The sequence below is a fragment of the Mesoplodon bidens genome (assembly GCF_964165515.1).
Source record: "Mesoplodon bidens genome assembly, chromosome: 4".
Classification (NCBI taxonomy): domain Eukaryota; kingdom Metazoa; phylum Chordata; class Mammalia; order Artiodactyla; family Ziphiidae; genus Mesoplodon; species Mesoplodon bidens.
In genome coordinates this window covers 117,738,549-117,764,622 of record NC_138160.1, presented here as the reverse complement: position 1 = coordinate 117,764,622, position 26,074 = coordinate 117,738,549, and the positions used below count along the sequence as shown (strand labels likewise).

The 26,074-nt window shown below is 37.8% G+C and overlaps 2 protein-coding genes across 4 annotated transcripts in view; both read left to right on the top strand.

The window, feature by feature from the left end:
- Nucleotides 1-1,270: 1,270 nt before the first annotated feature.
- On the top strand, nt 1,271-9,078 carry LOC308616360 (bromodomain-containing protein 8-like; the record flags this gene model as incomplete). Its single annotated transcript, XM_081232617.1, has 8 exons — nt 1,271-1,291; nt 1,728-2,006; nt 2,857-3,126; nt 3,978-4,135; nt 6,561-6,650; nt 6,749-6,817; nt 8,052-8,229; nt 8,797-9,078. 8 exons carry the CDS (start codon nt 1,271-1,273, stop codon nt 8,845-8,847), a joined length of 1,116 nt encoding a protein of 371 aa, XP_081088743.1. The 3' UTR covers nt 8,848-9,078.
- Nucleotides 9,079-9,564: 486 nt separating this feature from the next.
- Nucleotides 9,565-26,074, top strand: part of NME5 (NME/NM23 family member 5) — a 36,780-nt gene continuing 20,270 nt past the window's right edge. The window contains exons 1-4 of one of the 3 annotated variants that reach the window (XM_081230916.1): nt 9,565-9,605; nt 9,993-10,167; nt 16,292-16,497; nt 17,139-17,239. In XM_081230916.1, the coding sequence (XP_081087042.1) occupies nt 10,039-10,167; nt 16,292-16,497; nt 17,139-17,239 (436 nt within the window). In that variant the 5' untranslated portion in view covers nt 9,565-9,605; nt 9,993-10,038. Of the gene's footprint in view, nt 9,606-9,819; nt 9,889-9,992; nt 10,168-16,291; nt 16,498-17,138; nt 17,240-26,074 lie in introns of those variants that run through there. The other 2 variants (XM_081230918.1, XM_081230917.1) reach the window with 2 other exon arrangements.

Below are 26,074 nucleotides of genomic sequence, written 5' to 3'. Positions count from 1 at the left end.
ATTCCTTTCTATTTCTATGTGTAGGGTTCTTGTGTATTTTAGAGTTCATAACATTACTGTTTGAAGGCTAGACTCAATTATCAAGTTTATCACCTGAGTTTATCCCAACTTCTGTTACTAAATAACTAAGTCAGTGAAGTGAACTAGTGAGCTTTTTATTAAAAAGAGATGGAGATTAATAGGGTATTGTCTAGTATTTTGAGCCTTCTTGAGAAAGATATAGAACTTTATGATTGCAAGTCACAGATCTTTTTGGCTTAAGTAAAACTATAAAGCTTGCTAGGATCCTAAGGAAGTAGAAGATACCGTGTTTGTGAGTGATAGTTCAATCAATCCAGGAGTTAGAAAATTAAATGCAATTACAGTATATTCCCAAAGCAGTCTGCAAACATGCATGTGATATAAGCAACGGAGCCCTAAAAGTTGGAGAAGTTTGTGGAGGAAGAGGTCCATTAAAGGACATAGATTTGGGGTTGTTAGAGAATGTGATTTATAAGCTTAGCAAGCTAAATTAAGGTATAGGCATCTGAGGTGGGGGAAATGAGACTAATGTAATTAGGAATCATATTAAAGAATAGTGAATTACAGGTACCAGGATAAGGGGACAAAATAGAGCCTGATTTATGGAGGGCTTTGAGTGACAGATTGAGAAATTTGAGGTGATAGCTATTGTAAAGCATTGAATAGGGAGACTATTCAGAGCAGGTTGGATTAAGAGAAACTGACCAGGAGGCTATCACATTTATTCAGATATAAAGGATGGGCATTGAGAAAAATTATTGTGGAAGAAAATTGGGAAGTGGACTTGTTTACTGAATATAAGAGAAGAAAGAGTCAAAACAGGACTAAGAAAATAGTGATGATAGGCGTAAGGAATTTCGGGAGAGCAAATTATTGGGAGATGTTCAGAAAGAAAAGTGATTTTAGTTTTATAAGTGTTGAGTTGAAGGAGGTGGTAGGGCACCTAAAGGGAGTTGACCTTTGGGTGCATGGAGAAATGAGACCAGAATGCATATAAAAAGTAAAGGTGGAGAGATTTGGAAGCCACCTTAATAAAGATCAAAGTTGAAACCTCAAAGTAGCTGCATTTTTTAAAGGATGTATTAAGGAAGCAGAGGCCCAAACAAGAACATAGAAGATGGATGTATTAAAATTGTAAAAGGGAGAGGACGAAGGACTAAGAAAACCAGGAGTGCGGTGTCCTGAAAGCAAGGAAAGATATTTTTAAAACTTGATTTGCAGTTCTGTTTCTGAGAAGTGAGAGCTGGATATGACCAGAAGGATGCCACAGGTATCTTAGTATGCATTGAGGATTTAATGGTTGATAGGTTAAAAATGTCTATATGCTGAGGAAAAGATCCCTTGTCCATCATAATTGTTGCCTTGCAGTTGAGTTTAAGGGTGGTTTGGGATAGAGGAATTCATTTCAGCTAGCAATGCTCCAGTTATTTCTCTAAATTAGAGTATGAGGAAATCTAGCATCAAATAATTATTGGGTGATAATTCTATTATACTGTTTGACATAGGGCTTATTCTTTATTCCCAATGACGGATCACTTTATTCCTAATGACGGATCCTGATGTCTCCCTTCAGCTAGTTTTTACTCTTCCTGATGTTGAGTCGAAAAAAATTTCTGACTCCTTTCTACCAAAATTGGGAGATGGAAATGCCTTAGGGATATTGGTTTGAGTGAATTTAATGCATTTTTTTTTCTGTGTATTTACAGATGGGGCATGAATGGGTTTGGTTGGATTCTGAACAAGATTATCCCAATGACTCTGAGTTGAGCAACGATTGCAGGTCACTCTTCAGCTCATGGGACTCCAGTTTGGATCTTGATATGGGCAGCTGGAGGGAAACTGAGGAGCCAGGGGCTGAGGAACTAGAGGAAAGCAGCCCAGGGAGAGAACCTCATGAGCTGCTTGTGGGGGACGGAGGCAGTGAGGAATCTCAGGAAGAGGCGGAGCAAGTCAGCCGCCAGAACCTCCTCCACTTTCTCTCTGAGGTAATGGGGAGCCATTATTTCCAAAGGTGGGAAGAATCTCAACTTCCTAAGAGAATGTTTACCCATACATACTTCTACCACTCTCATTATTGGTTACTAAAATATAAGGTCCACATAGGCAGGAACTGAGTTCATTTCTGTGTCTCCAGCACTTGGTGCTGATACAAAACATGGGCCAAATAGGTACTTTTTGACTGAATGTTCTAAGATCCCAGTCATTAGGAGCCTGATCAGAGGAAGTGGGATTTCTGTATATAGGCCTATCTTTAGGAGTATCCTTGTAATTCATTCTTTCAGAGTCATGGGAGGTGACACTTGCCCAAACTCCCCTTGAAGCTTATAATGTTAAGACTTCCAGGCAATATTTTGCAGTGTTCGTATTTCCCTAGTGAAGGGCTGAGGACCAGAAATAAAGAGAATTGGACAGAGAGTTTATGTGGCAACTCTACATACTCAGTAGAACCTAGGTCAAGACCAGCAAGAATCTGGTCTTGCCAATTGTTCACATATTGCCAATTTATCTGCATTGTTTGTGGCAGGCAAAGTTTTTAGCAGTTTTTTAGACAGTAGTTACCAGTTGATTCGAGTTGACACTTGAGATGAAAAATTAGAACATAAGCTCCTTGAGGCAAGAATCATGTCTATCTTGTTTACTGTTAGGTCCCTACCAATTAGCCCAGTACCTGTGTATATAAGATATTTGATAAATTTAAAATGACTGAATGAATCAATTAACCCTTACCATCTCAAACTTAGTCACACTGGTAGTGTAATGATGTGGCATTATTGATACGTAGATGATGATTTCCACTGGTGTTCTTATACATCTAACAGTAAACTATGATTGCAGGTAGCTTATTTAATGGAGCCATTGTGCATTAGCAGCAAAGAATCACGTGAAGGCTGCTGCCCTTCATCTGGCACCAGACAACAAGAGGCGAGGGGAGTTGAAGCTACTGAAGGAGAGGGGGAGCCCTGCAAAGAGCCTGAAGAGCTTTCAGCCAAGGTAGACCCCTTGGTAGCTGAGAAGTCATTACTGGGAGAAAATGGAAGGCCAGAGGTGGCTCCACCTCCCTCAGATATTTGGGCACTTCAGGAACAACCCACAGAGAGTGAAGAGGTAAGTGAATAACTTAAACCAGCTGTCTGATCAGTCCTCTGCACAAAGAGGCAGGCCGAATGGTTAGAGCACATAGGCTAACTCCAGAGAGTTCAGTTACCGGGGTCTAAATCCTGGTTTTAGCATCAGTTAGCTGTGTAGGCTTAGGCAGGTTAGTGAACATTTTTTTTTTTTTTTTTTTTTTTGCGGTACGCTGGCCTCTCACTGTTGTGGCCTCTCCCGTTGTGGAGCATAGGCTCTGGACGTGCAGGCCCAGCGGCCATGGCTCGGGCCCAGCCGTTCTGCGGCATGTGGGATCCTCCCGGACCAGGGCGCGAACCCATGTCCCCTGCATCGGCAGGTGGACTCTCAACCACTGCGCCACCAGGGAAGCCCTAGTGAACATTTTAGAACCTCAGTTTTCTCTTCTGAAATGGAATAATAGTGCTCTACCTTATAGGTGTACTGTGAATTTTAAATGAGATAATTCACGTGCAGCACTTAGCATAGTCCCTGGCTCATAGTAAGCAATCAGTAAAATTTAGAGTACCATTATCATTAATATTATCTGGCCAGCTAGACTAGTTAGCTCCAGGGCCACAAGTAATAATGACAGTTTTAAAAGAAAACAACATCTATCTAGAATAGAGTATATTGCTTTTTCATTTTTTCTTGGGATACAGAGTCAGAGTTCTCTAAGAATTCTTTGTCTTAGGTCTAGTTAAGTCACCTTTCTCCAACTTATTCTATAACTTTATATAACTGGCCTATTCTTACCTTAAGGTCAGCCTTCAGTTACCCCATGCAAGAAAAATTACCTTGAAGATAGTAAATCTCTTTCTAAACTTTCCTTTGTTTCCTGGCATTCCCAGGGGGAGGTTCAGCAAGAATCCAAAGAGGAGGACCAGAGTGAAGGGTATGTGTCAGAGATGGAAGACCAGCGTTCTTCAGGTGAGTGTGATGATAGCTTCAGCATCCAGGAGACTCCTCTGGTGGATATCATTTTCAGCCATGCTACCTCCTCAAAGCTGTAAGTATAGACTTTTATCCCATGTTGTTAGGATTAATACTTTTACTTCTGTTTACGCCTATTTGAATTTGTTGCCACGGACATTGATTACTTTTGTAAATTGAAAAGTAGAGAATTAGAGCTCGAAAACACTAGAACTAGAATTAAATATAATTTTACTGTATAAATAGAGTCTGTATGCTTTCATCTTATAAAACAAGACTGTTTTACCAACATTAAGAATCTCTTTCATAAGTAATCCTTCTCTCTATTTATTCAGGAAATGTTGCTGAGTCAGATTATCACTCAAGTCCAATATTATACAAACTATACTTTAAAAAATACTAAAGCATCTCCTATTAACTTGAAATTAAAAATTATTTTTAAGTTATTATCGCCCTTGTTCCTTTTTCACACATCTTGGGAAATTGTTTATATAATTGTCTGTTTTTAACATAAATAACTATGGGGCCAGAGGGCACATTTTAGAATCTTAATTTTTTTCAGTAAAGTGAATTTCTTTTTAAATCAGAAAAACAAAGTTATTTTTGTTATGTAACAAATAGTTCATCTTCTGGGCCTAGTCTTGTGTCTAAGTATTGAGAGAAGATAGTATGAACTGTTTTTTTTTCTTTCCTCTATCCCAGATCCACCTACATTATCTGTGGGAAGGCAAACCAGTAATTATTTTAGCCTTCTTTTGTTTAAGGTATACAACTGAACCATGCATATATATTTTTGTAAATAGCAGATTACAAATTTTTGTTACACAAATAGAATGCAGCTAAAAACCTAGCTTGTTGAAGAATTGTTTCCTTTGCTTTTCTATAACTCCAATTGTGAGTATGAGCAGATGGCATATGATGACTATCCCCAAAACGGGAAATCTCTAATAATCTGGGATGTTTTATCTCATGACATTTCAGTATCTTGTAACGCAAACACCACACTCTTATCTTAGAATTTAGGTTAAACATGAAATCTTTATTAGAAAGCAGTAGATATTAGTAATTGAGTCTGCTTGGCTAGATAGCTTAAGGGGAGATAGGCATTTGAGTTCTTGTGCTATCATTAGGGAACCTTAAAACTACTTCGAAAGATAGACATTCCCTAGGCCCCTCTTTTCTGGCTTCTTCCTTAGTCTGTTCTGACTCTCAGGAGTAAAGTAGAACCTTTGGAGTACCAGTCTAAGTCTGCATATCCTTTCCACTCCCACACTTTTACTTGTAGTTGCTTGGCATGCATTTCCAAATAGATGGAAATAAAGGTAAGCAAGGGATTGTTTCTTAAAATATTGCAAAGGTGATTATGAAGTTACAAAACCTATTGTAGTACCTTTCATGTAATGGAAACAATAAATACCTGTTTTGTGGCTATATGAACAAAATTGCATCAGTACCAAGGACCTATTGTTTATTCTGATTGACTGATGAGAGACAAAGGAAGAGGTTTGCTTTGGGCTTTAAGTCCCTTGTTCTTGTAGGGTTCTGGGCTTAAGGAAAAATTGATTTTTGCGGTATGTAATTTAGATACAGGTGAGATAGTGCATCATGAAAATGACTAGTTATGTGGAGCTATTCAAATTGGAGAATGATAAGGTATGAGTTGTGCTCAAATGGATGCACACAATGTGGTACATAAAGCAAAATGAGGGTGTGAAACCTTAGGTGTGAAGAGAGCCTATTTAGAGAGAATAATGCAGTGTATAAAGTGTGAGGTGTAACATGATGTTTAACTTTGAGGTAAATAGAAAACTTGCCAACTGGGAAAATTATAAAATGAAATAAAACATTGAGCAGTTGCACTTCTAAAGAAAAACTAAATAAATTAGGCAGTTTAGCCCAGAGAAGGAAGGACCATGAGGAGAAATGGATTTTTCTTGGTATTTTAAAGATTACTGTACAGAGGAGAGTGAAAAGGAAAAATATTTAAATTGTATAGCATTCAGATGAAGTGTAAGAGAATTCCGTGGGATATGAAACCAAGTATTTTTTCCCCTGGAAGTATGGGAGAGATACTTCTTAATGTGGCATATTTCTGCATAAAAAACAGGACCAGATTCATTTATCAAATACTTATTTGTGCACCTAGTATGTACCGGGAACTTGGGAGACATCAGTGAACAAAGACTACTTTTATAGACCAGTTCTTTAGAGTCACAGGTGCTAATGGGCAAATCAGCAAGATTCCAAAAGGCAAAGGCAGTTGCCTATTTTTAGTACACTTTACAAGAATCTAACCACTTCATTTGATAATACTGATCAGTAAGAGAATATTTATAGAGTCTGGGGTCCTTTATGAAAGCATGTTTCATTCCTGTGGTGTTATTTCCTTCAGATGTTAACTAGGAGCACTATGTGTTGAGGAAACCTTATCAAGCATCTAGGGGGAACAGAATACCATCTGTGAAGTTACTGTTTCTTTTCTGCTCTGCTTTATCCTATAGGTCTGATGTAGGCCATAGTGACCCTGTTCAGGATCACTTGCTATTTAAGAAGACTCTCCTGCCAGTCTGGAAGATGATAGCCAGTCACAGGTAGGACTCCAAGCCACTCTCGGTATTCACAGCCACTCTTCTCATTTAGGGTGACTTTCCAGGGTTTCTTCATCCTCTCTGGGTTTGTCCCTTAACAGGTTCAGCAGTCTGTTTCTGAAGCCTGTGTCAGAAAGGCAGGCCCCAGGATACAAGGATGTGGTGAAAAGGTCAGTGGAAAAGGGGTCAAGAAAGGTTGGTTGCTTTTATATCTGTCTTTTCATACTTTATTTCACATTTGTTATATTATTTCTTTATTTCATTTACATTACTTAAGCTCAAGATATACTTTACAGCTGAACAAGTTTATAAACTTATGGTAAGGTAAGCTCAGTCCTCATTTGAGAATATAGGGAACAAAAGGCTAAAGAGGCTTTTATCAGTATTGACTTTTAAGTAATATGATCCATTTATTATAATCTTACATTAGCCTTTGGTAGTTTTTGTCACTTATTTCAGAGCAAAACTTTAAAAGGAACACTATTCATTCAGGCAGTTATAGGTATGCTAAGGCAAAGCTGGTAATCCAAATGGATGTTATAAACACTGGTTGATTGCAGTATTTTGGATTTTTATAGCATAGTTCATCTAAAATGCTGTCATAAACCAGTGTATGTTAGTAGTGTATAAAAGATCAGAAAAGAACCTTTGGAGACAGACTCCTTAATTCTGTAGATGAGGAAACTAAGACTCAGAGGTGGTCATGACTTGTCTGTGATCAACAGTGAATAGCAGAGCTAGAACTAAACCCCAGTCTTACCTCCCAGTTCAGTCCTCTTTCTACGCTGCTGTGCCTTCTCTTATATACCCACTCTCTGTATCACATTATATAATATTTACCTTAATATTCACTTGATTCTCTTTTCATCTCCATGAAAGAAGAAAAAAAAACTCTGAGCTTTTGATTATACAGTAAAAACAGTTGATTAAATACCTAGTATGTGACTACACATTGTAAACAATCGGTCAGTAACCACCCTGTGACAAACTGATCATTGGAGCTCTTTATAACTTTGATTACCTCCAATTGTAAAGTGAAATGGCTGGGCCTGTGGGCTCTGGAGTCAGGCTGTTTCTGAATTGGAAACTAAGCTGTGTGACTTTGGGCAAGTACCTAACTTCTTTGATTTCAGTTTCCTCATTGCCAATTGTGATAATGGTACCTACCATATAGGTTTATTGAGAGGATCAAGTGAGTTCATTTAGAAAGTACCTAGCATAGCACTTGGCTTATTGTAAGCAGTCGTATATTAGCTGCTGTTGCTATTTTATTATCTGATGGGGATTGTTATCTTTACTACTGTTTTCATTAAGAGCTGGTTAGTTCTTCAGGAGAGCATGTGAGGTCACCACATGTTCCACATGAAGGTTTGATTTCCTCTGGTTTCTCTTGGCCACCTGTAGACCCATGGACTTAACTAGCCTGAAAAGGAATCTGTCTAAGGGACGTATTCGCACCATGACTCAGTTCCAGAGGGACCTGATGCTGATGTTCCAGAATGCTGTGATGTACAATGACTCTGATCATCAGGTGTACCATATGGCTGTGGAGATGCAGCGAGAAGTCTTGGAACAGATTCAGGTACTGAAGGTAGAGAGCTGCAAGAAAAAGGAATGTAGTTTCCGGAATCTGATTTTAGAAAGTCTGTGAGAATAAGGGTGATGTTGAAGTGACCTTGTGTTCCCAGAGTTTATGTTCAGAGGTGATTCAAGGACCTGAAGGACTGACATTGTACCTGCTGGTTTGGAAAACTGAGCCTCTGTGGGACCAGCTTTAATAGATAGTGAAGTAAAATAGTCTAGGAAGGCAGGCAGCAGTGAAGAGCTCTTAAGAGACCTGGGGATAGATAAATAATGGGCGCATCTGCTTCCAGAGCCTCAAGTCAGAGGGCTGAACATGCAGACCAGAGGCTGGAGTCACTGTCCATTTTTTGGTTGCTGTACCTGTTGGTATTAATATATGTTCACATTTTCCCATCTATAGGAGATAAGATATGGTAGCCAGAAGAAGACATTTCAGGGTTTCTTTTCTGGGCAGCTTCTTACTTTAAAGAAGAAAAGTGTAGTCGAATCTCTGCAGAGAAAGAAATAAAACTGCTTTCAAACCTCCATAAAGTTTCATAGCTTGCTGTCTTCCTTGACCCTGTAGGTGCTGAGTATTTGGTTAGACGAAAGAAGAGACTTAAATAGTCTGGAATGAGAACTAACCAACCCCATGGATGATGGAAAACCTGTTTTGCTAACTTGGAGCTGCTACCCTGAACTTTTCTGGAATTTGGATCTTTCATTGAGACTCTGACCTAGAGAAGATCCCAGTACTTGTTTACCACTTCTCTGTTTTCTTTTCCAATAAGAATAATGCCTTAACTTACAACCAAAGAATTAAAGGTGCCCGTGGACATAATATAAAGAAAACACAGAAAACTGAGATTTGGGGTTATGCCATATATGTTGCCCATGTCTTTGTTCCATAGGCTTAATTTAGAGGTAAATAGATGAAACCTCTTTTACTGCTCTTTAAATAAATGTTATTTCACAAGTCGAAGATTGCCTTTTCATGTTTACAGAAGCTGGGAATAGAGAGGATAGCATTATCTGGTGAAATAGGGAAGGTATTTAACATGGGTTTTCTTACATACACTGTCTGGAAGGGGCTGGGGTAGGACGAGGGAAAGTGTGTATGATTTGTCTCATTTATAAAGTGGAGATAATTGAAGTGTCCTTCGAATGGCTAGGAGGATGAAGTAAGATAAATTATGAGGAAAATGTTAGAAAACGTCTATTGCTTTTAAAATGTGCAAGGGAAATAAAAATGCCTGTGGCTGGTTCCCTTTCTTGAGCTAGCCAAGGGCTGTGAAGCGCTCTGCTGGAATTGGGCCTCTGCAGCCACCGTCTCTAAGCTGAGTTTCCGGTCTCCTAGCAACAACATGTGGTGACTCTCGAGGAGCCCGGGCTGAGGTGAGTGCCCAGATGAGGGTCGGATTCAGAAGGAATCTGGGGGTGCAGCCTACAGAGGGTCAGGGATTCTGCTTTCCAACCGGGCCTGACGCTAAGCTTCCCGGGGGGCGGGACGCTGAGCAGCGCGGAGGGTTGCAGACCTAGTCTCCTCCTGGGCCCCCAGGGTCCGCTTTCGCCTTGCTCCTTGGTCTCTCCACCTCCATGAAAGTGCTTAGGAAAACCCACGGCAGGACTTAGACGCAGAGTAGAAATCGTATTATTGAGACGCTGCTTGTTGAAAAAGGTATGACAGTTTCCAGCTTTATAAATTAATAAAATCAAGCACCTGATAATGCTGTTTAGTCACAATTACATTAAATTTGGGGCGGGGGGTGCCTGTCATTGCAGTTGATACCAATCAAGAATCTCTTAAATTGTACCCTGAAAAGCCAGAATGGAGCTATCAATGCCCCCACCTCAGATCTATGTAGAAAAGACTCTGGCCATTATCAAACCAGATATTGTTGACAAAGAGGAGGAGATACAAGATATTATTCTCAGATCTGGATTCACCATTGTTCAGGTAACTTCTGGGCAGGATCATCATGTTTTTTTTTCTCTCTAGTGAATTAGGATTTTCCTCCTTACCTTTTAACTAAAATAGAATTTAAAATTCACTTATCTTAAGTAGAAGATATATTTGGAAACTCTTCTTAGGCATAGGGTTATATCCCTAAACTTATATTAGATTACCTTATTTTTTTAAATTAATTACTATTATTTATTTTTATTTTTGGCTGCGTTGGGTCTTCTTTGCTGCACACGGGCTTTCTCTAGTTGCAGTGAGCAGGGGCTACTCTTCGTCACAGTGCGTGGGCTTCTCAGTGCAGTGGCTCCTCTTGTTGCGGAGCACGGGCTCTGGGCGCGCAGGCTTCAGTAGGTGGCTTGTGGGCTCTAGAGCACAGGCTCAGTAGTTGTGGTGCACGAGCCTAGTTGCTCCGCGGCATGTGGGATCTTCCCCGACCAGGGCTCGAACCCGTGACCCCTGCATTGGCAAGCGGATTCTTAACCACTATGCCACCAGGGAAGTCCAAGATTACCTTTGATTTTACCTTTTAAAAATGTTTATGTAAATGTGTTAGCCCATTTAGATCCTTAGTATTTAGCATGAAATTTAGGTTTATTCTTGTAAGTATAAAAGTTACATGTGATAATATTACAAAAGATTTTTTACATTTCAAAAGGATATAAAATGAGAAGTAAAATTTCTTTTTCTTCCATCTCTCCTCTCCCAGCTCAAGTCCTAAACTCCAGAGAGAGGCAACCACTTAACACTTTTCCTGTTCTTCTAGGATTTTTTTAATGCATTTACAAACATTTTCCCCCCATAAAGTAGGACAGTCCCCTTCCCTTGACCCCCTTTACAGAGTCCCTCAGATATTACTATTATCATAGTCCCTTAGATCATTACATCTGAATCTATCTCATTCTTCCTAACTTCTGTGTAATACTCTTCTGTACAGATGAGCCACAGTCTATTTACTTGGTATTCTCTTGACTGTTGAGTGTTTTTACACGCAGGCTCAGCGGCCATGGCTCACGGGCCCAGCCGCTCCGCGGCATGTGGGATCTTCCCGGACCCGGGCACGAACACGGGTTCGTGCATCGGCAGGCGGGCTCTCAACCACTGCGCCACCAGGGAAGCACCTGTTGGGTGGTTTTTTTGGTTGTTGTTTTTTTTTTCCAGTTATTTACAAACGTTTAATGTTTTAAGCCTTATACTTGTTCTGCAGTTGGTAGTTTTGAAAATGAATATAGAGTGTTGTTAAACATTATCAAATTAAAAAAAATTAACAAATAGAATGGACTTTTTTAAAAACATCTTTATTAGAGTATAATTGCTTTACAATGGTGTGTTAGTTTCTGCTTTATAACAAAGTGAATCAGCTATACATATACATATAACCCCATATCTCCTCCCTCTTGCATCTTCCTCCCATCCTCCCTATCCCACCCCTCTAGGTGGTCACAAAGCACCGAGCTGATCTCCCTGTGCTATGCGGCTGCTTCCCACTAGCTATCTATTTTACATTTGGTAGTGTATATATGTCCATGCCACTCTCTCACTGTGACCCAACTTACCCTTTCCCCTCCCCATGTCCTCAAGTCCATTCTCTATGTCTGCGTCTTTAGAATGGAATATTTTTAATCTTCCTTTTTTCTCTACCATCCTTATTTGAAATTTCAGTTTTTTATTCTCTAATAAATATACAGTGTCATATTGCCTATTGAATCTTTTAAAAAATAAAAAAAGGAGAAAACTCGGGCTTCCCTGGTGGCACAGTGGTTAAGAATCCACCTGCCAATGCAGGGGACATGGGTTTGAGCCCTGGTCTGGGAAGATCCCACGTGCTGCAGAGCCATTAAACCCGCGTGACACAACTACTGAGCCTGTGCTCTAAAGCCCGCGAGCCCCAACTACTGAGCCCACGCGTCACAACTGCTGAAGCCCATGTGCCTCAGCTACTGAAGTCCGTGTGCCTAGAGCCCGTGCTCTGCAACAAGAGAAGCCACAGCAATGAGAAGCCCATGCGCTGCAACGTAGCGTAGCCCCCGCTCGCCACAGCTAGAGAAAGCCCATGTGCAGCAATGAAGACCCAACACAGACAAAAATAAATAAATTTATTAAAAAAAAAAGTCTAGGTACCATAAAGGAAAAGATTGATAAAAGTATAAATATAAAAAACTTGCACATGGCCAAATAAACATAATAAACAAAGTCAAAACAAATGACAAACTTGGGAAGAAGATTTGTAATTCATATCACAAAGGCTAATCTCCCTAGTATATAAAAAGCTGCTAGAACAGGATAAAAACTCAGTTGAAAATGGGCAGTACATGTGGATGGTCACAGAAAAAGAAAAACAAATGCTTCTGAAACATAGGAAAAGATGCTCAATCTCTAAGCAGGAAAAAGGCAAATTAAAATGACACTGAGATACCATCTGGCAAGAATATAAAAGTAAATGACATAACCCCTATGGAAGGGGATCTGGCAATTATCTATCAGTATTACAGATGCATATACCCTTAAACCCAGCAGTACTCTTCTGGGAATCTCTCCTATAACCCATGTATTAATATGAAGTGACCTATATCTAGGTTATTTTTTGCAGTATTATTTATTTACAAGTAAAAGATTGAAAACAACCCAGCATTAGAAGATTGGTTAAATTGACCCTGGCGATCCACCAAATTGAATACCATGCAACTAATTATAAACCTCTCTGTGTCCTGTTCTGGAAAAAAGCAAGATGCAGAACAATGTGTAGCTACTTTCTGTGATAGAAAGAGAAAAAGGAATATATATTCATGTTTGCCGGTATTTGCAAAATGAAACTAGGAGATAAATAACCATTAAAAAATGGTTGCATATTGAGGGCAAGGAAGAACAGGCTGGGTTAGGACAGATGGGAATGAGATTTTTCATATAAACCTTTTTATATTGCTTTGAGTTTTTTAGCCCTGTAAGTATATTACTCATTAATTTGAGAAAAAAACAAAGTATACAAATAATATAAAGTTTCCAATTTGTCTTTTAAGTCCATATTTTGAAAAAAATTAGTGAAAAAATAATTAAGGAGTTAATGATAACTATAAATTAAAACTGTTAAAAAAAAACTTAGTATAAATGCTAATATTTAACACTTTCCCTAGTCAGCAAGAAATTTCAAACCAAAGAACACCTTGGTATATTGTATGCTTCTTTTTTGTTTTAATTGTGATAAAATATACACAACATAAAATTTACCTTTTTAACCATTTTTAAGTGTACATTTCAGGGGCATTAAGTACCTTCACACTGTTGTGCAGCCATCACCACTATCCATCTCTAGAACTTTTTCATCATCTCAGACTGAAACTGTACCCATTAAACACTAACTCCCTGTTTAGCCCTCTCCCTACCCCTGGTAACCACTATTCTACTTTCTGTCTCTATGACTTTGCTATTCCAGGTGTCTCATGTCAGTGGAATCATTTGTCCTTTGTATAGTATGCTTTAAAAATAGGCTCTATTACAGGTGGGAGTTCATTGAACTTGAGGCTTTCTTGTCCCATCTAGGAAAAACCTCCTAAAATATGATGTATTCTTTCAGTAGGCAGCAGTCTTTCCTGTGTTACAAACTAATGACTCCTCTTTGTGAAAATATTTTTTTTTGTTGTTGTTGTTGATTTCTATTTATTTATTTATTTTTTGGCCGCAGCTGCGGCATCTTAGTTCCCCTACCAGGGATTCAACCCATGCCGTTGGCAGTGAAAGCACAGACTCCTAACCACTGGACTGCCAGGAAATTCCCTCTTTGTGAAAATATTAATCTAAATTCCAAAAAAGTTTTTCTGATCTAATTTTAAAGCAACTGATGGAATCACTGATTCAGTATCAACTTTAGTTTAAGATGAGCCCTTAATTTTTAAAATTATGCTGCATTAGCTAGCATACCTGCAGAATATAGCTTCCCTTGCTTGTTAAGGGGTATAATGGCAGATAAGGGCTTACAATGCAGCAAAAAAAGCACTCAAATCAATATGCATAAGAATCACAAATACTGGCATATCTTAATTTTAAATAATAAAATCAAGGATTATACTAAATCAGGCACTGTTATAACTTCTCAAATTTCTTCTATTTCTTGACTATATGAATTTTAATATGAGAATAGATGTCAGCACCTTTTTTTTTTTTACAGTACTGTAACTGATCCTTGACTAGTGAGAATATTATGTTTGTCCAGTAGAGCCTGTTCATAGCATTGCTGACCTACCTAGTAAGCATCTCTACAAGATTCTTGCTCTGGGCAGTTTAGATCCCTCTCTACAAACCAAGCAATATTATCAAGTTTCTGAAACTTGAAGACACATGATAGTTTTGGAAGGGACTTTAAGAAGTAGGTCACTTGGTAAAATTCACACTGTACTCTCAGGAAAATCTAACCCATTTTATTTTATTTATTTAGTTAAATATATATATTTATTTATTTATTTTTGGCTGCATTGGGTCTTCATTGCTGTGCTTGGGCTATTCTTTAGTTGTGGCGAGCGGGGGCTACTATTTGTTGCAGTACACGGGCTTCTCGTTGCAGTGGCTTCTCTTGTTGCGGAGCATGGGCTCTAGGCTCGTGGGCTTCAGGAGTTGTGGCACACAGGCTCAGTAGTTGTGGCTCATGGACTCTAGAGCACAGGCTCAGTAGTTGTGGCTCGCGGGCTCTAGAGCGCAGGCTCAGTAGTTGTGGCGCACGGGCTTAGTTGCTCCGTGGCACGTGGGATCTTCCCAGACCAGAGCTCGAACCCATGTCTCCTGCATCAGCAGGCAGATTCTTAACCACTGTGCCACCAGGGAAGCCCTCTAACCCATTTTAGAAAGATAGATATCTGCCTTAATCTTGGAGATTTTTAGCCTTCCCCTAGTAATTTATCTCCATGTCTCATCATCCTTACTCCAGCGAGTTTTCCTCGATGTCTACTTTGAATCCCTCTATTATATTTTGAGCCCTTTCCCTCATGATCCACCTTTAGTGGATCTGATAAACAGTAGTAATGGAGTGATTTTTTAAAAAATGTACTCAAGGGACGTCCCTGGTGGCGCAGTGGTTAAGAACCTGCCTGCCGATGCAGGGGACACGGGTTCGAGCCCTGGTCCGGGAAGATCCCACATGCCACGGAGCAACTAAGCCCGTGCTCCACAACTACTGAGCCTGCTCTCTAGAGCCCGTGAGCCACAACTGGTGAGCCCACGTGCCACAACTCCTGAAGCCCACGTGCCTAGAGCCTGTGCTCCTCAACAAGAGAAGCCGCCGCAATGAGAAGCCCGTGCGTGGCGACAAAGAATAGCCCCCTCTTGCCACAACTAGAGAAAAGCCCGTGCGCAGCAACGAAGACCAACGCAGCCAAAAATAAATAAATAAACAAGATGTACTCAAATAGTTGTTCTTAGGGAAAATGTGAAGCTTTCTAATTGGAAGAATGACTGACTCAGCTTCTTTGGTTTTTAAAATTTAATAATTCATTCATATAGTTTCTCATTTGTGAACAAAAGTAACATTTATTTGTCCCAAACATTTCATATTCTTTCAAATTAACAAACTTAATGCTAACTAATTATTCTTAAAATCATAGTGAATCAACATATTTATGACAGAACCAGAATAAAGAATATACAACTTTCATGTTCAAGTGAAAAACTTGTTTACTGCATCATTACCCTGCGTACTATTTCTAAATACCATAATGAGACCAGCTCCCTAAAATATGTAGGAAAATTTCACAATGAATAGGAAAATATCACAAATAGATAGGGAAAGATGAATTTGGAATATTCTAAAGTCCAATTTTGTTACTTTATGCAAAGTATGTATTAACAGAATATTGATGATTGGCGTGTTTTTACTTTAAGAAGGAGATATGATGAATTTGTCATTAACATACCATATGTTGAAAGAGGCTGCCCAACAGGAATAGTTTTTCTTAAGTAGGTTAAATAATTCTTATTTACAGCCTACATTTAACTTTCTTATCTTGCCCTTTGTTCATAATACAAAAATAAATCTCAAATTTGTGGTCAGATTGGTACTAATATCAAATTATTAATGACTTAATGAGGTATTATTGAACTGTCAATAATGCTTTTGTTGATTTTGTTTCTCTTTTAGAGAAGAAAACTGCATCTCAGCCCTGAGCACTGTAGTAACTTTTATGTGGAACAGTATGGGAAAATGTTTTTCCCCAATTTAACAGCTTACATGAGTTCTGGACCACTTGTTGCCATGATATTAGCTAGACATAAAGCCATCTCTTACTGGAAAGAACTCTTGGGACCAAGTAATAGCTTAGTAGCTAAGGAGACACACCCAGACAGGTAACTTCCCTGGGGGAGAAATGGAATCCAACTATGAAAATGAAAAAAAAATCTGATTACATTGTAATAGGAATTTTCTTTAATTTGAAGGTTTTCCTAAATAACCTGATTTTTTTTGGTGGTGGTGGAGGGCTGGGTGGGGGAGGTCCATTTTGTGTTTTAACTACTTAAATGTGTATTTTAATATCAAATACCACAAAAGGTCTCAGAGAATTTTGATTTATGGTTGACTAGCCTTATTTTTCTCTCATCCTTGAATTAAACTGCCACTGATGTAGGATTTTTCATGGGAATATTGGTAACGCAGGACCAGAAACTCAGATTTTCAGCATTATCATTAATGTCTGGAAACCAGAGGGCATTGAGTTCTTGCACTTTGAAAATGCATTGCTTTTTCAGTTGTCACAAAACAACACCTCTTTTTCACCCAGGTAACTCTTATTTTTCCAGTGTATCCCTCCCGCAGATTTAAATATACTTGACCCTCATGTAGATAGATTTATGCTTAAATTCAAAATAGATTAAGACCTCCATATGTGAGAAGTGGCGATGCTTCTGTAAAATTCCTAAATAGAATGCATATGTAAAAAGTAAAGAAAGTATGTCAGATTGGATGGTCATCATCTCTAACTTGCTTTTAGTCTAAGGGCAATTTATGGCACAGATGGGCTAAGGAATGCACTTCATGGAAGTAATGATTTTGCTGCAGCAGAAAGAGAAATGCGATTCATGTTTCCTGCAGGTGAGTTACAGATGAGTAATTAGTCAATTGCATCTACTTATTGTTTGCCTTCTCTTTTATTTTGGAGATGACGCTGGGAAGGAAGATAACAGGGTTTTTCTCCAGTATATTCTGTCATATTTTCAAGTTGTAGTTACTTAACTTGAAGCCAAGAGTAGAAAACATTTTTCTCAGAACTAAATTGTGACCTCTAGGGAATCTTTTGAGAAGAGTTTACTTTTTTTTCTTTCTTTTCTCTTGGGTTTTTCTTCTTCTGTGTTGTAATTCCTTTTAGTTATCCCTAAATGCATCAGTCAAATTTGTTACACTTGAAAAAAGAATCTTCTTTGGAAATTATGACTGATTTGCTATTTTCTCTAACAGTTTACTGTTTGTCTAACAAACACTCATGGTTTTATGAAATTAATAGTTCTCAGGCCCTCTTTTTGTTTCCAATCTGTTATGAAAGTTACAAACCTTTTATAAGTGGGTATAATAAGGAGCAGCACTGAGGTTTTTAGTTTATTTTCAATAATATTTTTAGAGCAGAAAGGAATTTTGGTGATTTTCATTATAAAGAAAAGTCAAAGCATTGGGCAATTTTGAATTTTTTTGGCATTTTTTTTCTCTAAGTAATTTAGACCTGTTCCTCAGTATTTTCTGCTAAAGATTTATTCAAAGAAAATTGAAAATTGTCTTGGAGATTTAAAAGTTCAGATTTTTGAACAAAAACTGTTTTAAAGATATCTGTACACAAAAAGGATTTGCCTACTACATACTTTATTTCTGTGACAGAAATTTCTGTCATATCCATCCCATTAAGATATCTTTTTCATTGGAACTGTTTATTGTGGAATATTTACACAAAAGTAGATAGCATGGTATAATAAACCCTTAATGAACCCATCACCCAGCTTCAACAATTTTGGTCAGTCTTTTTTTTTTTTCTAATTGAAGTATAGTTGATTTAGTTCAGTATTATTTCATCTATAACCCCTGCTCCTACTTTTCCTGCTTCCATATTATTTTGGAGCACATCTTAAACATGAGATGTCTTTTTAATGTGGTAGATCTTTAGATTTAGTCCTACTAGTGAATTAGACTTTTCCTCCTTAACTTTTAACTAAAATAGAGTTTAAAGCTCATTTATCTTAAGTAGAAGATATTTTTGGAAGCACTTCTTACTCATAGGGTTTTATCCCTAAACTGTTATCTTAGATTGCCTTTGATTTTACCCATTAATTACTCCTCTAGATACAGTTAGACATTTGAGAAGCATTAGTTGTAGGATAAAGATAAATGATTTATTACCTACTACCTTGCAGATCTCTTGCTATGAGAATGTGAAGTTCTTGAGAGAAAGTTCTCAGAGTTTATTATATGAGCTCCCTCTTGCTTAGCAGCCAGTCAGGAACTATATGCAAAACCCTATATGATGAGGAGTCACTAAAGCAAGTTACAAAGATATTCTAAAACATATTCCTAATCCTTGAAAAAGCTAGTGCTCTTCCCTTCCCTTTTAATAGGGATGGCTGATTCAAAGCTTTGCTATATTCCATTCATTCAACAAATTTATTGAGTTAACTACTGTGTGCCAGAAATACAAAGATGAATAAGATGCCTCTGCTCTTTTCAAGAAGACTGTATTTTAAAAGTCTATAAAAATAAATATACAATGCAGTATATAAATTATGCTATGAAAAAGCTTTTAAAAGTACATTGAAAGTTTATCTATGTAAGAAACGTGAAAACACTTTTTAGTTTCTCATTAATTCATCCAGCCCTATTGTCGAAAATCAGTTTGCCATATATGTAAGGATCTATTTCTAGATTCTCAATTCTGCTTCATTGATCTTTATTGTCTATCCTTATGTCAGTACCATACAGTCTTAATTATTGTGGTTTCATAATAGGTTTTGAAATCAGGTTAGTGGAAGTCCTCCAACTTCCAAATAGTAAGTGGTCAGAGACAAATAATAAATGGTCAGCAAAAACAGAAACAAACAATCCAAAAATGAAGTTAAGGAAACAGTTTTATTCACAATAGCATCAAAAATAAGATATTTAATAATAAATTTAACAAAGGAAGTGAAATTCTTGTGCACTGAAAAGCACAAAATGTTACCGAGAGAAATTCAAGAATATCTAAATAAATAGACATTCCTTGTTCCTGGAAGAGTCAATATTGTCAAGATGGCAGTTCTCTCCAAATTGATTGATAAATTTAATACAATCCCTATAAAAGTCTATGAATGCTTTTATGTAGAAATTGACAAGCTGATTCTAAAATTTATATGGAATTGCAAAGGATCTAGAAGAGCTAAAACAATTCTGAAAACAAAGAACAAAGTTGGAGGACTTCCACTAACCTGATTTCAAAACCTATTATGAAACCACAATAATTAAGGCAGTATGGTCCTGACATAAGGGTAGACATAAAGATCAATGAAGCAGAATTCAGAATCTAGAATTAGATTCTTACATTTATGTACAATTGATTTTCGACAAAAATACCTAGAAAATTTGATGGGGAGAGGGTGGGCTCTTCAACGAATGGTGCAGAGACAACTGGATATCCACATGCAAAAACAAACAAAACAACTTAGACCCTTGGTTCACACCACACACAAAATTTAACTCACCATGGATCATTGACCTAAACATAACAGCTAAAAACATCTAGAAGAAAATATAGAAAATCTTCATTACCTTGAGTTGGACAAAAAGCTCTTAAATATGACATCACAAGTATGATCTATAAAGGAAAATATTGATAAATTCGACTACATCAAAATTCAAAGCTTTTCTTCTTCAAAAGCCATCATTAAGAGTATGAAAAGGGGACTTCCCTGGTGGCACAGTGGTTAAGAATCCACCTGCCAATGCAGGGGACACGGGTTCTATCCCTGGTCCAGGAAGATCCTGCATGCCATGGAGCAACTAACCCCATGCACCACAACTACTGAGCCTGCACTCTATAGCCCATGAGCCACAAATACTGAGCTCACATGAAGGCCACATGCCTAGAGCCCATGCTCTGCAACAAGAGAAGCCACTGCAATGAGAAGCACACGCACCGCAGCGAAGAGTAGCCCCCCACTCGCCACAACTAAAGAAAGCCCGCGCACGGCAACGAAGACCCAACGCAGCCAAAAATAAATAAATAAATAATTTTTAAAAAAAAAAGTATTGGGCTTCCCTGGTGGCGCAGTGGTTGAGAGTCCGCCTGCCAATGCAGGGGATATGGGTTCGTGTCCCGGTCTGGGAAGATCCCACATGCCACGGAGCAGCTAGGGCTGTGAGCCATGGCTGCTGAGCCTGCACGTCCGGAGCCTGTTCTCTGCAACAAGAGAGGCCACACAGTGAGAGGCCCGTGTACCACAAAAAAAAAAAAGTATGAAAAGATAACGACAGACCGGGAGAAAATATTTGCAAATGATATATCAGGTAAAGCACTTGTATCCAGAATATATAAAGAACTTTTACAATTCAATACTAAGACAAACAACTGAATTAAAAACTGGGCAAAAGAATTGAATAGACATTTCACAAAAGAAGATGAATGGCTAATAGCACATAAAAAAGTGCTCAACATAATCATTGGGGAAATGCAAATTGAAACAATGAGATACCACCTGCATACCCACTAGAATGGCTATAATCAATGGCAAGGGTATAGAGATATGGGCATTCTTCATACATTATTGTAAAATGGTACAGCCACTTTGGAAAACAGTTTGGTGATTTCTTAAACTGTTAAAACATCTACATAACATGTAACTCCACTAGCAGTTCCACTCCTGGCAGCATGTACCCACACAAGAGAAATGAAAACAAAACTCTACTTAAAGAACATGTGAATATTCATGGTAGTATTATTTAATACAGCCCCAAACTGGAAACAATCCAACTGTTCACCAATGGATAAACAGCATTTAGTATAGCCATACAGCCATACAGTGGAATACTACTCAGCAATTAAAAGGAACAGGCTCCTGATACATGCTACAACATGGATGAACCTCAAAACATTATGCAAAGTAGAAGAATCCAGGCACAAAAGACCATATATTATATAATCCATTTATTGGAAATGTCCAGAAAAGATGTTTTTAGAAACAGAAAGAAGCTTAGTGGTTGCCAAGGGCTGGGGGTGGGAGTGGTAGTGGTGAATTGCAAATGAATACAAGGAAACATTTTTGCGATGATGGAAGTTTTCTAAAATGACTGTGGTGAGGATCACACAATTATATAAGTTTATTAAATAAGTTGTATACTTCAGTGGGAGAATTTCATGATAAGGGAATTATACCTCAATAAAACTTAAAAAATTATAAAAAATAGATGAGGTTTCTGCTCCCATGGAGTTTATAGTTTAGTGTTTAAAAGATAGCCATTAAATAATAATTACCTATATAATTGCATAGTTATTATCTAACAGTTGCATAATTATTGTGTGGTAAATATTAAATGGCAATTAGAGGGTATCATGAGAGACTGGTAACAAGACAGGCCCGACTGAGGAGTGACATTTTAGTTGAGATCCAAGGGATAAATAGTGGTTAACCAGAGAAAGGGAAGAACATTCTAGCAGAAGACCAGCAAGTGCTCAAGTGATGAGCAGGAAAGAATATGGCACATATATAAACTGAAAGATCTGGAGGAAGAGACACTAAGATGAGGTTGAAGAGGTAAACAGAGGTCACATAGTGTAGACTGTGGGCCAATGTATGGAACTCTGTCTTGAATATAAGTGCAGTAAGGAATCAATGAAGCAAGAAGCAGGAAAAACTACAATCCTGCAGCCTGTGGAACAAAAACCACATTCACAGAAACACAAGATGAAAAGGCAGAGAGCTATGTACCAGATGAAGAAACAACATCCCAGAAAAGCAACTAAATGAAGTGGAGATAGACAACCTTTCAGAAAAGGAATTCAGAATAATAATAGTGAAGATGATCCAGGACCTCAGAAAAAGAATGGAGGCAAAGGTCGAGAAGACGCAAGAAATGTTTAACAAAGACCTAGAAGAATTAAAGTACAAACAAACACAGATGAACAATACAATAACTGACATGAAAACTACACTAGAAGGAATCAATAGCAGAATAACTGAGGCAGAAGAACGGATAAGTGACCTGGAAGACAGAATGGTGGAATTCACTGCTGGGCAACAGAAGAAAGAAGAAAGAATGAAAAGAAAAGACAGCCTAAGAGACTTCTGGGACAACATTAAACACAGCAACATTCGCATTATAGGGGTCCCAGAAGGAGAAGAGAGAGAAAAAGGACCCGAGAAAATATTTGAAGAGATTATAGTCGAAAACTTCCCTAACACGGGAAAGGAAATAGCCACCCAAATCCAGGAAGCGCAGAGAGTCCCATACAGGATAAACCCAAGGAGAAACACGCCGAGACACATAGTAATCAAATTGGCAAAAATTAAAGACAATGAAAAATTATTGGAAGCAGCAAGGGAAAAATGACAAATATACAAGGGAACTCCCATAAGGTTAAGCTGATTTCTCAGCAGAAACCCTACAAGTCAGAAGGGAGTGGCATGATACACTTAAAGTGAGGAAAAGGAAGAACCTACAACCAAGATTACTCTACCTGGCAAGGATCTCATTCATATTCAATGGAGGAATCAAAAGCTTTACAGACAAGCAAAAGCTAAGAGAATTCAGCATCACCAAACCAGCTGCATGACAAATGCTAAAGGAACTTCTCTAAGTGGGAAACACAAGAGAAGAAAAGGACCTACAAAAACAAACCCAAAACAATTAAGAAAATGGTCATAGGAACATACATATCGATAATTACCTTAAACGTGAATGGATTAAATGCTCCAATGAAAACAAACAGGCTTGCTGAATGGATACAAAACCAAGACCCATATATATGCTGTCTACAAGAGACCCACTTCAGACCTAGGGACACATACAGACTGAAAGTGAGGGGATGGAAAAAGATATTCCATGCAAATGGAAATCAAAAGAAAGCTGGAGTAGCAATACTCATATCAGATAAAATAGACTTTAAAATAAAGAACGTTACAAGAGACAAGGAAGGACACTATATAATGATAAGGGATCAATCCAAGAAGAAGATATAACAATTATATATGCACCCAACATAGGAGCACCTCAATACATAAGGCAACTGCTAACAGCTATAAAAAAGGAAATCGACAGTAACACAATAATAGTGGGGGACTTTAACACCTCACTTACACCAATGGACAGATCATCCAAACAGAAAATTAATAAGGAAACAGAAGCTTTAAATGATACAATAGACCAGATAGATTTAATTGATATTTATAGGACATTCCATGCAAAAACAGCAGATTACACTTTCTTCTCAAGTGCACACGGAATATTCTCCAGGATAGATTACATCTTGGGTCACAAATCAAGCCTCAGCAAATTTAAGAAAATTGAAATCATATCAAGCATCTTTTCTGACCACAACGCTATCGTATTAGAAATGAAGTACAGGGAAGAAAACGTAAAAATCATAAACAGATGGAGGCTAAACAATATGTTATGAAACAACCAAGAGATCACTGAAGAAATCAAAGAGGAAATCAAAAAATACCTAGAGACAAATGACAATGAAAACACGACGATCCAAAACCTATGGGATGCAGCAAAAGCAGTTCTAAGAGGGAAGTTTATAGCTATACAAGCCTACCTCAAGAAACAAGAAACATCTCAAATAAACAATCTAACCTTATACCTAAAGGAGCTAGAGAAAGAAGAACAAACAAAACCCAAAGTTAGCAGAAGGAAAGAAATCGTAAAGATCAGAGCAGAAGTAAATGAAATAGGAACAAAGAAAACAATAGCAAAGATCAATAAAACTAAAAGCTGGTTCTTGAGAAGATAAACAAAATTGATAAGCCATTAGCCAGACTCATCAAGAAACAGAGGGAGAGGACTCAAATCAATAAAATGAGAAATGAAAAAGGAGGTTACAACAGACACCACAGAAATACAAAACATCCTAAGAGACTACTACAAGCAACTCTATGCCAATAAAATGGACAACCTGGAAGAAATGGACAAATTCTTAGGAAGGTATAACCTTCCAAGACTGAACCAGGAAGAAATAGAAAATATGAACAGACCAATCACAAGTAATGAAATTGAAACTGTGATTAAAAATCTTCCAACAAACAAAAGTCCAGGACCAGATGGCTTCACAGGTGAATTCTATCAAACATTTAGAGAAGAGCTAACACCCATCCTTCTCAAACTCTTCCAAAAAATTGCAGAGGAAGGAACACTCCCAAACTCATTCTATGAGGCCACCATCACCCTGATACCCAAACCAGACAAAGATAGTACAAAAAAAGAAAATTACAGACCAATATCACTGATGAATATAGATGCAAAAATTCTCAACAAAATACTAGCAAACAGAATCCAACAACTCATTAAAAGAATCATACACCATGATCAAGTGGGATTTTTCCCAGGGATGCAAGGATTCTTCAATATATGCAAATCAATCAATGTGATACACCATAATAACAAATTGAAGAAGAAATACCATATGATCATCTCAATAGATGCAGAAAAAGCTTCTGACAAAATTCAACACCCATTTATGATAAAAACTCTCCAGAAAGTGGGCATAGAGGGAACCCACCTCAACTTAATAAAGGCCATATACAACAAACCCACAGCAAACAGCATTCTCAATGCTGAAAAACTGAAAGCATTTCCTCTAAGATCAGGAACAAGACAAGGATGTCCATTCTCACCACTATTATTCAACATAGTTTTGGAAGTCCTAGCCATGGCAATCAGAGAAGAAAAAGAAATAAAAGGAAAACAAATTGGAAAAGAAGAAGTAAAACAGATGACATGACAATATACAAATAGCTTCCTAGAGATGCCACCAGAAAACTACTAGAGCTGATCAATGAATTTGGTGAAGTTGTAGGATACAAAATTAATGCAAAGAAATCTCTTGCATTCCTATACACTAATGTTAAAAAAACTGAAAGAGAAATTAAGGGAGAACTCCTATTTACCATTGCAACCAAAAGAATAAAATACCTAGGAGTAAACCTATCTAGGGAGACAAAAGACCTGTATGCAGACACTGATGAAAGAAGTTAAAAATGATACAAACAGATAGAGAGATATACCATGTTCTTGGATTGGAAGAATCAATATTGTGAAAATGACTATACTACCCAAAGCAATCTGCAGATTCAATGCAATCCCTATCAAATTACCAATGGCATTTTTCAAAGAACTAGAACAAAAAATCTTAAAATTTGTATGGAGACACAAGAGATCCCGAATAGCCAAAGTGGTCTTGAGGGGAAAAAATGGAGCTGGAGGAATCAGACTCCCTGACTTCAGACTATACTACAAAGCTTCAGTAATCAAGACAATATGGCACTGGCACAAAAACAGAAATGTAGATCAATGGAACAGGATAGAAAGCCCAGAGATAAACCCACACACCTATGGTCAACTAATCTATGACAAAGGAGCCAAGGATATACAATGGAGATAAGACAGTCTTTCAATAAGTGTTGCTGGGAAAAGTGGACAGCTACATGTAAAAGAATGAAATTAGAACACTCCCTAACACCATACACAAAAATAAACTCAAAATGGATTAGTGGCCTAAATGTAAGACTGGACACTATAAAACTCTGAGAGGAAAACGTAGGAAGAACACTCCTTGACATAAGTCACAGCAAGATCTTTTTTGATCCACCTCCTAGAGTAATGGAAGTAAAACCAAAAATAAACAAATGGGATCTAATGAAACTTCAAAGCTTTTGCACAGCAAAGGAAACTACAAACAAGACGAAAAGACAACCCTCA